General features: G+C 43.5%; 1 protein-coding gene across 1 annotated transcript in view; it reads left to right on the top strand.

Moving 5' to 3' along the window:
* Positions 1 to 2,875: 2,875 nt before the first annotated feature.
* The window catches only part of pthlha (parathyroid hormone-like hormone a), a 23,186-nt gene continuing 14,084 nt past the window's right edge, over positions 2,876 to 11,977 (top strand). Inside the window, exons 1-2 of the mRNA XM_079816620.1 lie at positions 2,876 to 3,138; positions 7,666 to 7,789. Of these exons, the coding sequence (XP_079672746.1) occupies positions 7,677 to 7,789 (113 nt within the window). The 5' untranslated portion in view covers positions 2,876 to 3,138; positions 7,666 to 7,676. The remainder of the gene's footprint in view (positions 3,139 to 7,665; positions 7,790 to 11,977) is intronic.

Raw genomic sequence — 11,977 nt, 5'->3', positions numbered from 1 at the left:
AACTTTCTTCCAGTAATGTTAATAGAACGTTCATTCAACGTTATCTGGTCTTTAATAATGTTCTCAGAACGTTCTGGCAAGGTTCTCTCAACGTTATGAGCAAACGTTCTTCCAGTAATGTTAATAGAACGTTCGTTCAACGTTATCTGGTCTTTGATAATGTTCTCAGAACGTTCTGGCAAGGTTCTCTCAACGTTATGAGCAAACGTTCTTCCAGTAATGTTAATAGAACGTTCGTTCAACGTTATCTGGTCTTTGATAATGTTCTCAGAACGTTCTGTCAAGGTTCTCTCAATGTTATGAGCAAACATTCTTCCAGTAACGCTAATAGAACGTTCATTCAACGTTATCTGGTCTTTAATAATGTTCTCAGAACGTTCTGTCAAGGTTCTCTCAACGTTATGAGCAAATGTTCTTCCAGTGATGTTAATAGAACGTTCATTCAACGTTATCTGGTCTTTAATAATGTTCTCAGAACGTTCTGTCAAGGTTCTCTCAATGTTATGAGCAAACGTTCTTCCAGTAATGTTAATAGAACGTTCATTCAACATTATCTGGTCTTTAATAATGTTCTCAGAACGTTCTGTCAAGGTTCTCTCAAAAGTTCTTCCAGTAACGTTAATAGAACGTTCATTCAACGTTATCTGGTCTTTGATAATGTTCTCAGAACGTTCTGTCAAGGTTCTCTCAACGTTATGAACAAACGTTCCTCCAGTAACGCTAATAGAACGTTCATACAATGTTATCTGGTCTTTAATAATGTTCTCAGAACGTTCTGTCAAGGTTCTCTCAAAACGTTCTTCCAGTAACGTTAATAGAACGTTCATTCAACGTTATCTGGTCTTTGATAATGTTCTCAGAACGTTCTGTCAAGGTTCTCTCAACGTTATGAACAAACGTTCCTCCAGTAACGTTAATAGAACGTTCATTCAATGTTATCCGGTCTCTTCTCAAAACATTAGCTCAAAAACATCGCCAATGGAACTTTATCCTGGACTGTTTTAGTTCACCTAACGTTTTTTAAAAATGTTCTGCTTGTTTCAGAACGTTCCCATAATGTTTGAAGAATCACACATTGGAATGCTCCAAGGAAAAACTTTTAGAACATTTAAAAATCTCTCATAACTTGATGGGAACGTAAGTAAAACACTCTTAGAACATATTTAGTTAGTGATTTTAGTGACTATATGAAACTTTGTGGGAAAAAAGGAGGGATTTCAGATGTCAACCGTAAAGGAAAATCGTTCCAGATTTTGTTGGCGTGATTATGAAGATGCTTCTATTTTGATTTTTATGTTGACCTAAAAATAATTGCCACTTATCGAATGACTGACGGATTCATGTAAAGTATATTCTTTGTGCAACGGTTCCATTGAAAGGTTCTTTGGGGAACGCAAATGTTTCTTCTATGGTATATACACTGCAAAAAATGCTTTTCTTACCTAGTATTTTTGTCTTGTTTTCAGTCCAAATATCTAAAAAATCTTACATTAAAGGGTTAGTTCACCCAAAACTGTAAATTGTGTGATTAATGACTGAGCCTCATGTGGTTGGACACCCGTCAGACCTCCGTTCATCTTCAGACACAAATGAAGATATTTTAGTGTAAATCTGATGCTCTGAAAGGCCTCCATTGGCTCAACTTTACACTCTCAAGACCCTTAAAAGACACTAAAGACTAAAGTTACAAAGTCCATCTCACTACAGCGGCTCTACAATAACTTTATGAAGACGAGAATAGTTTCTGTGCGCAAAAAAACCCTAAATAACGACTTATATAGTGATGACGATTTCAAAACACGGCATCATGAAGCTTCGAAGCATTATGAATCAGTGAGTCGAATCATGATTCGGATCGCGTGTCAAACCGCCAAACTGCTGAAATTTGGCGATTCAAACTGCTGAATCGACTCACTGATTCATAACGCTCTGAACCGCTGAATCGACTCACTGATTCATAATGCTCTGAACCGCTGAATCGACTCACTGATTCATAACGCTTCAAACTGCTGAATCGACTCACTGATTCATAACGCTCTGAACCGCTGAATCGACTCACTGATTCATAACACTTCGAAGCTTCATGATGCTGTGTTTTGAAATCGTCATCACTATAGAAGTCGTTATTTAGGGTTTTTTTGCGCACAAAAACTATTCTCGTCCTCATAAAGTTATTGTAGAGCCGCTGTAGTGAGATGGACTTTGTAACTTTAGTCTTTAGTGTCTTTTAAGGGTCTTGAGAGTGTAAAGTTGAGCCAATGGAGGCCTTTCAGAGCATCAGATTTACACTAAAATATCTTCATTTGTGTCTGAAGATGAACGGAGGTCTGACGGGTGTCCAACCACATGAGGCTCAGTCATTAATCACACAATTTACAGTTTTGGCTGAACTAACGCTTTAAGAAACATTTACTAGACAAGCAAAAAAATGTGTCTTGTTTTGGGGTAAAATAACTCAAAATTAAGGGAGTTTTTGCTTAAAATAAGCAATGGCAATGGGGTAAGCTAAATAATCTTAATTCAAACCTTAATTTTGAGTTATTTTCCCTCAAAACAAGACAAAAACTTTCGCTTGTCTAGTAAATGTTCCTTAATGTAAAGATATTTGGACTGAAAACAAGACAAAAATACTAAGTAAGAAAGCATTTTTTGCAGTGTGTGAGAAATAAACGAGGTGAATTTCTCCTGAAAGAGCTGCCTCTCTTTCGGCACATCTGTCTCTCATGTAAACAGAGAGAAGTTGACTCCTTATATATGGACAGAGTCTTTGTCAGGACTCCTGCCGTCCCCTCCCACTGCTGTTTTACCTCTCCTCCCTCTCCCTCTCTCTCTCTCTCTCTCTCTCTCTCTCTCTGAACCTGCACAGACAGTTTAGAAACTTTCCCATCACAGTATTGGTTCCTCTATAACCGAGCGCAGTCAGTCAGCGCAGGACAGACCACCTGGAACACACACTGGAACACACACTGGTTCCCAGTGATCAGCTCAGAGAAAGCGGAGGACGTAATGCTGCCCTTCACCTGGACATCTCATTGATTTGTGTTTGTTTGTGTTTGATCGCAGCCTGGAAACTTTGAGGAGACGCCGCGCAGAGGCTCTGTCTTACAGGACACAAGAGACGGACACACACACATTATTGTGAGTACGTTTCTCTCCTGTTGCTCCTCTTGGGCTTTGGGGGTTTTGTTGTGGATTTACTGGAATTCTCTCCAACATGTTGAACTGGTTTAAGTTAAAGCTGCGTGTCTCTCTGAACTGGGAGGAAAGCACTGACGTACATCAATGCTCCACTGCCAAAAGTGCTTCTTCCTCAATACTTTACTCGTTTTCCAAATACACTCTAAAAAACTCTGGGTTATAGCAAACCCAATTTGGGTTGTAAATTCATTGTTGGGTTCATTTTACCCAGCAAATTGGGTTGTTTATTTAACCCAGCATAGTTGATTAATTTTACCATAATACCTGCTTATTTCTAAACAGATTAACTTAAATCTTCCAAACGTTTTTTTTAAATTCTCGCCACTGGCTTGCATTTGCTTTATTTTCCATCATATTTTCCATTATATAGCGTTTTAATACATATTGCCAATATTTAAGATTGTTTAACAAATATTAGAAGTAAAAATGTAACATTTAGAAGTAATTCAAGTGTAATCGGGGAGTCTCTGTTGTCCCGTTTTCACTGTAACGGCATTGCTCTCTTCTGAAGAGGTCACAAAAAACCTGCGCTAAACTACTCAAACGCTGGGTTGTTACGTCTGACCCAGGATCTGAGCAACACAGAAACTACTCAAACGCTGGGTTGTTACGTCTGACCCAGGATCTGAGCAACACAGAAACTACTCAAGCACTGGGTTGTTACGTCTGACCCAGGATCTGAGCAACACAGAAACTACTCAAGCACTGGGTTGTTACGTCTGACCCAGGATCTGAGCAACACAGAAACTACTCAAACGCTGGGTTGTTACGTCTGACCCAGGATCTGAGCAACACAGAAACTACTCAAACACTGGGTTGTTACGTCTGACCCAGGATCTGAGCTAGGGCTGGGCGACATGGCTGAAAACTGTATCACGATATAAGTGTTTCATATTGGTCGATATCGACAATTATTGATATTTTATGACTTATTTAAAATAAGGACCAGGAGAAAAATATTTAACATTTCTTTTGATTATAATCCCCTCAGTTATAACGGCAGAAATGTCAACACAACCATGGAAAACACTAAAATACTGAAGTCTAAAATCACAGTGAGCACTTCACACATTAAGGTGCAGCGCCTCCGTTATTTCTCTGTCACTGTGAGCGTTTAGATGCGTTGTCATAAGGCACTGATGCAGAGTAACGTTACCTCTCCATGTGTTTCAGAGGCTGAACCCCAAATCACCCCCTATACCCTACAATAGGGCACTATCTGAGCCCCCTATACCCTTCAATAGGGCACTATCTGAGCCCCCTATACCCTTCAATAGGGCACTATCTGAGCCCCCTATACCCTACAATAGGGCACTATCTGAGCCCCCTATACCCTACAATAGGGCACTATCTGAGCCCCCTATACCCTACAATAGGGCACTATCTGAGCCCCCTATACCCTTCAATAGGGCACTATCTGAGCCCCCTATACCCTTCAATAGGGCACTATCTGAGCCCCCTATACCCTTCAATAGGGCACTATCTGAGCCCCCTATACCCTTCAATAGGGCACTATCTGAGCCCCCTATACCCTTCAATAGGGCACTATCTGAGCCCCCTATACCCTTCAATAGGGCACTATCTGAGCCCCCTATACCCTTCAATAGGGCACTATCTGAGCCCCCTATACCCTTCAATAGGGCACTATCTGAGGGGATGGCCATTTGTCGTGGTGTTCGAAACCATAGTGGACGTTATTGAGTGCACTCATTCTATCCCACAATGCACCGCGATAACGAGTGTACAGCCGATGTCCACACAGCGCTCACTCGTTTTCATTCACTCTTCAAGTGAACTGTATCAGTGGACTAAAGTAGGGGACAGTTATTGAGGGTTTAGGGGCGATTTCAGATTTTCAGGCGAGGAGGCTCGCGCTGACCAGTCTTGGTTGGGACGATGGTCTTGCATAATTTGCAGACGATCAGACTACGATCACACTTATACAATCCAAAAACTTGTTTTCACGCTGGTTCTGTTCCTGAAGAATGAATCCAACACGAGACACGATATGGCGCAACCAAACCTGATACTGTTACATGATTGGCTGTTAGCCTGTCACGCCCTACATTGCTTGGTTACCAGAGAGCGAGTGCCTTTGTTCACGCAAACAAACTTGCTTCGCAACCTCTGGTTTCTTCCGGCGAAGAAAAAAAAATTATCGAACGTTTTATCGAACGCATTTTATTATTGATATCGATTACACGTCTATCGCGATACATATCGTTATCGTTTTATCGCCCAGCCCTAATCTGAATAACGCAAAAAATACTTAAACACTGGGTTGTTACGTCTGACCCAGGATCTGTGTAACGCAAAAACTACCCAAACACTGGGTTGTTACGTTTGACCCAGGATCTGTGTAACACAAGAACTACTCAAACACTGGGTTGTTACGTCTGACCCAGGATCTGTGTAACGCAAAAACTACCCAAACACTGGGTTGTTACGTCTGACCCAGGATCTGTGTAACGCAAAAACTACCCAAACACTGGGTTGTTACGTCTGACCCAGGATCCGAGTAACACAAGAACTACCCAAACACTGGGTTGTTATGTCTGACCCAGGATCCGAGTAACACAAAAACTACTCAAACACTGGGTTGTTACGTCTGACCCAGGATCTGAGTAACACAAAAACTACTCAAACACTGGGTTGTTACGTCTGACCCAGGATCCGAGTAACACAAGAACTACCCAAACACTGGGTTGTTACGTCTGACCCAGGATCCGAGTAACACAAAAACTACCCAAACACTGGGTTGTTACGTCTGACCCAGGATCCGAGTAACACAAAAACTACCCAAACACTGGGTTGTTACGTCTGACCCAGGATCTTAGTAACACATAAACTACTCAAACACTGGGTTGTTACGTCTGACCCAGGATCTGAGTAACACAAAAACGACCCAAACACTGGGTTGTTACGTCTGACCCAGGATCCGAGTAACACAAAAACTACCCAAACACTGGGTTGTTACGTCTGACCCAGGATCCGAGTAACACAAAAACTACCCAAACACTGGGTTGTTACGTCTGACCCAGGATCTGAGTAACACATAAACTACTCAAACACTGGGTTGTTACGTCTGACCCAGGATCCGAGTAACACAAAAACTACCCAAACACTGGGTTGTTACATCTGACCCAGGATCTGAGTAACACAAAAACTACCCAAACACTGGGTTGTTACGTCTGACCCAGGATCCGAGTAACACAAGAACTACCCAAACACTGGGTTGTTACGTCTGACCCAGGATCCGAGTAACACAAAAACTACCCAAACACTGGGTTGTTACGTCTGACCCAGGATCCGAGTAACACAGAAACTACCCAAACACTGGGTTGTTACGTCTGACCCAGGATCTGAGTAACACAGAAACGACCCAAACACTGGGTTGTTACGTCCGACCCAGGATCTGAGTAACACAGAAACTACCCAAACACTGGGTTGTTACGTCTGACCCAGGATCTGAGTAACACAGAAACTACCCAAACACTGGGTTGTTACGTCCGACCCAGGATCTGAGTAACACAGAAACTACCCAAACACTGGGTTGTTACGTCCGACCCAGGATCTGAGTAACACAGAAACGACCCAAACACTGGGTTGTTACGTCTGACCCAGGATCTGAGTAACACAGAAACTACCCAAACACTGGGTTGTTACGTCTGACCCAGGATCTGAGTAACACAGAAACTACCCAAACACTGGGTTGTTACGTCCGACCCAGGATCTGAGTAACACAGAAACTACCCAAACACTGGGTTGTTACGTCTGACCCAGGATCTGAGTAACACAGAAACGACCCAAACACTGGGTTGTTACGTCTGACCCAGGATCTGAGTAACACAGAAACTACTCAAACACTGGGTTGTTACGTCCGACCCAGGATCTGAGTAACACAAAAACTACTCAAACACTGGGTTGTTACGTCTGACCCAGGATCTGAGCAACACAAAAACTACCCAAACACTGGGTTGTTACGTCCGACCCAGGATCTGAGCAACACAAAAACTACCCAAACACTGATAAACCCAGGATTTAGGTTGAAAAATAACCCAAGATTTTTTTAGAGTGTGTCTCAAAATTCTTAAATCAAGAAATATTTTCTTGAGAAGCAAAATAACAAAGTCTTGTTCTCTGAAAAAATTATCGAAATTAAGTACGTAAATTCTTCCGTTGAGTGGGGGAGGGGGGGTCAAATTACATCCTCTATGAAAATTTTCTGACCCCGCTGTTTTATGAATAAACTCACTTGAACTTGATTTTGATCTCATTTTCAGACTTAATATCGAAAGAACACGGAGTAAGAATCTTTTTTTTTGCAGTGCATTGAATTTTTCCACTGCACAAAGTTTCTGTCGGATCTGATGATTATTGAGCTGCTCTTCACACTGAAAGCTTTAGAGAGAGCGAGGGAACCTCGCGGTGCGATTGAACATGTCCTGTGTGTGTGTGTTTGCTCAGGTCCGCTGAGGATGAGGATGTTGTGTTCTAGACGGGTTCTGCAGCAGTGGCTCTTTGCTCTGTTCTTACTGTGTTCTCCTGTGCCGCACCACGGCCGGCCCGTCGATGCCCTCAGCAGCCGAATGTAAGTGTCCCTGGGGGTTTTACTGCACATCAACATGTCCCGCTAAAGCATTGATGAAGTTTTTAGAGTTAGGGATTTGATCAAAACACCACATCCCAGGAGCAAAGGTCCGTGCAATGGACGCGTCTCGTTGAAGAGAAGTCTCCACGGTGAAATTACACATAGTTTCAGCTCTTCGGAAGTGTGATTACGCAATAACGTAAAGCTCCAGGTGTGTGTTCAGACTTAAGAGCTTAGAGGGATCCGAGCCATATCTAAAAACCAGATTATCTTTGCCAAACAAGAAGAAACAACCATGCATGTTTTCTACAGAAGACATCTAAATCTGTTGATTGTTGTGTGTGTGTGTGTGTGTGATTGGGGGGGGGGGGGGGGGGGTTTGGCTGTAATGCACTGGAAAGCGCTCCGGTTTGTCGACCGTGCCGGGTTGTGTTTTGATAGCCTGCGCCCACCTGTGTGTTTGCTCTGGGTTTGAAGGCCACCTGCCACACACACAGAGATGCTTTTGAGAAAGACGGCGTCCTCTGATAGTGAGAGAGAGAGAGAGAGAGAGAGAGACGGAGCGAGAGAGAGATTGCTGATGCAAAGTTAGGCGGCAGCCCAAGTCAAACGGGCCTCTCCCGCTGGAGTATATTATCCCGAGCAAACTTGCTTTTATGTCCTGAACCCCTCAGCAGGGCCCAGAATGCAAAACATGCTTCATGAGCTTTTGGAAATACCGCCCCCCCAATACCCCCTAACCCCCCCCCCCCCCCCCCCCCCCCAGTCTGCAATGCCTGCCAGGACCTCCCTAACTTCATATCGGCTTTTAATGATGTGAGCGAGTGTGTTTGTGAGACACCGTCGCCCGTCGTCTGCGGATTGTTGAGCAGCTTGTGCCAGAGACGCAACCCAACCTATTTGTGTGTGTGTGTGTGTGGAGAGAGAGAGACACACACTTTGTGTTTTGATCCTCCAGACGCTAACGCAGTGACTGTAACGTGTTTGGGTTTTGCTTTAGACACATTTACTATATGCACGTTCGAAAAAAGTTAATAATGTTTTAATTGTGCATCACTTTTGGATAAAAGCATCTGCTAATGGAAAACCGAGAAATGCTAAATGCTTTCTTTTAGAGTTGAATTATTTGCTTTATATGAATGTATTTTGGGCCATTTTGCAAGGTTAGGGAGATTAGCTTGATAGATACTCTGACCCAGGATCTGTGTTACACAGAAACTACTCAAACACTGGGTTGTTACGCCTGACCCAGGATCTGTGTTACACAGAAACTACCCAAACATTTGGTTGTTACGTCTGACCCAGGATCTGTGTAACACATAAATTACTCAAACACTGGGTTGTTACGTCTGACCCAGGATCTGTGTTACACAGAAACTACCCAAACATTTGGTTGTTACGTCTGACCCAGGATCTGTGTAACACAGAAACTACTCAAACACTGGGTTGTTACGTCTGACCCAGGATCTGAGTAACACAAAAACTACCCAAACACTGGGTTGTTACGTCTGACCCAGGATCTGAGTAACACATAAATTACTCAAACACTGGGTTGTTACGTCTGACCCAGGATCTGAGTAACACAAAAACTACCCAAACATTTGGTTGTTACGTCTGACCCAGGATCTGAGTAACACAGAAACTACTCAAACACTGGGTTGTTACGTCTGACCCAGGATCTGAGTAACACAAAAACTACCCAAACATTTGGTTGTTACGTCTGACCCAGGATCTGAGTAACACAAAAACTACCCAAACACTGGGTTGTTACGTCTGACCCAGGATCTGAGTAACACATAAATTACTCAAACACTGGGTTGTTACGTCTGACCCAGGATCTGTGTTACACAGAAACTACCCAAACACTGGGTTGTTACGTCTGACCCAGGATCTGAGTAACACAGAAACTACTCAAACACTGGGTTGTTACGTCTGACCCAGGATCTGAGTAACACAAAAATTACTCAAACACTGGGTTGTTACGTCTGACCCAGGATCTGAGTAACACAAAAACTACTCAAACACTGGGTTGTTACGTCTGACCCAGGATCTGAGTAACACAAAAATTACTCAAACACTGGGTTGTTACATCCGACCGAGGATCTGAGTAACACAAAAACTACCCAAACACTGGGTTGTTACGCCTGACCCAGGATCTGTGTAACACAAAAACTACCCAAACACTGGGTTGTTACGTCTGACCCAGGATCTGAGTAACACAAAAACTACCCAAACACTGGGTTGTTACGTCTGACCCAAGATCTGAGTAACACAAAACTACCCAAACACTGGGTTGTTACGTCTGACCCAAGATCTGAGTAACACAAAACTACCCAAACACTGGGTTGTTACGTCTGACCCAGGATCCGAGTAACACAAAACTACCCAAACACTGGGTTGTTACGTCTGACCCAGGATCTGAGTAACACAGAAACTACCCAAACACTGGGTTGTTACGTCTGACCCAGGATCTGAGTAACACAAAACTACCCAAACACTGGGTTGTTACGTCTGACCCAGGATCCGAGTAACACAAAAACTACCCAAACACTGGGTTGTTACGTCTGACCCAGGATCCGAGTAACACAAAAACTACCCAAACACTGGGTTGTTACGTCTGACCCAAGATCTGAGTAACACAAAACTACCCAAACACTGGGTTGTTACGTCTGACCCAGGATCTGAGTAACACAGAAACTACCCAAACACTGGGTTGTTACGTCTGACCCAAGATCTGAGTAACACAAAACTACCCAAACACTGGGTTGTTACGTCTGACCCAGGATCCGAGTAACACAAAAACTACTCAGATTTAGGGAGATTTTGAAGGTCTTGAAAAGTGATATGGCGATGAATTGTTCACTTAAACTATTTTTCATTAGACTGTAAGTCATCAGTAATGCACCTTTACTGGCACGTCTGTGATGGGTAAGCCTGTAAATGTTCTTTAGTTAGTGAGAGTAACACGGTTAGGCCTTAAATCCGGTCCGGTTCGATTACGTTTTGGCCGATCGCTCTGATTAAAGCTCTCCTAGGACGAGCTGCGCTCCGCATAAATCCAGCCGGTGGCCAAACAACACACGTTCCTCTTTCAGCAGCTTTTATCGCAGTGATCTCACGGCACATCAGAAAGGGCGTTCACCGTTTATAACCAGCTAATGCTGACAAGTCCATCTGCTGTCCAGGACAATGCCTCCTACTGGAGTTTGGCTTGAACCCGAGCCAGCTGAGCCTGCGAAGATGAAACGCCGGAGCCGGAGATCTTTCAGACCGCAGGCATCGCGGATAAGGGTGAAAGCAGGTCCCTCTCCCTCTCTCTCCCTCTCTCTCTCTCTCTCTCTATGCCTGTTTTTTTAATTAAACCAGCACAAAGCAGCAATTATCTTCAGGTATGTTAAAAAGGAGCAGCTGGAAGGATGCCACGCTCAGAGTTTCTCTCCCGCTCTCTCTTTAGTGCTCCTCCTGAAGTGATTAAAGTCGACTGGAAAGAGTAAAACTTTAAGAGTAAGACTTTTTTTTTTTACATTTGTGAAATCTTGAATCCGTTTCTACAGGATGAAAAAAGCACATGGTCACACATTCTAGATGGATGGATGGATGATGGATGGGTAGATGATGATGGATGGGGGTTAGACAGATGATGGATGGATGATGGATGGATAGGGGATAGACAGATGATGGATGGATGATGGATGGATAGGGGATAGACAGATGATGGATGGATGATGGATGGATAGGGGATAGACAGATGATGGATGGATGATGGATGGATGGGGGATAGACACATGATGGATGGATGGGTGGATAGACAGATGATGGATGGATGGATGGATAGACAGATGATGGATGGATGGATGATGGATGGATAGGGGATAGACAGATGATGGATGGATGGGGGGATAGAAAGACTGATGGATGGATGGATGGGGGATAGACAGATGATGGATGGATGATGGATGGATGGGGGATAGACAGATGATGGATGGATGATGGATGGATAGGGGATAGACAGATGATGGATGGATGATGGATGGATGGGGGATAGACAGATGATGGATGGATGATGGATGGATAGGGGATAGACAGATGATGGATGGATGATGGATGGATGGGGGATAGACACATGATGGATGGATGGGTGGATAGACAGATGATGGATGGATGGATGGATAGACAGATGATGGATGG

Source organism: Gobio gobio, assembly GCF_949357685.1.
Source record: "Gobio gobio genome assembly, chromosome: 5".
Classification (NCBI taxonomy): domain Eukaryota; kingdom Metazoa; phylum Chordata; class Actinopteri; order Cypriniformes; family Gobionidae; genus Gobio; species Gobio gobio.
This window is presented reverse-complemented; position numbering and strand designations above follow the sequence as displayed.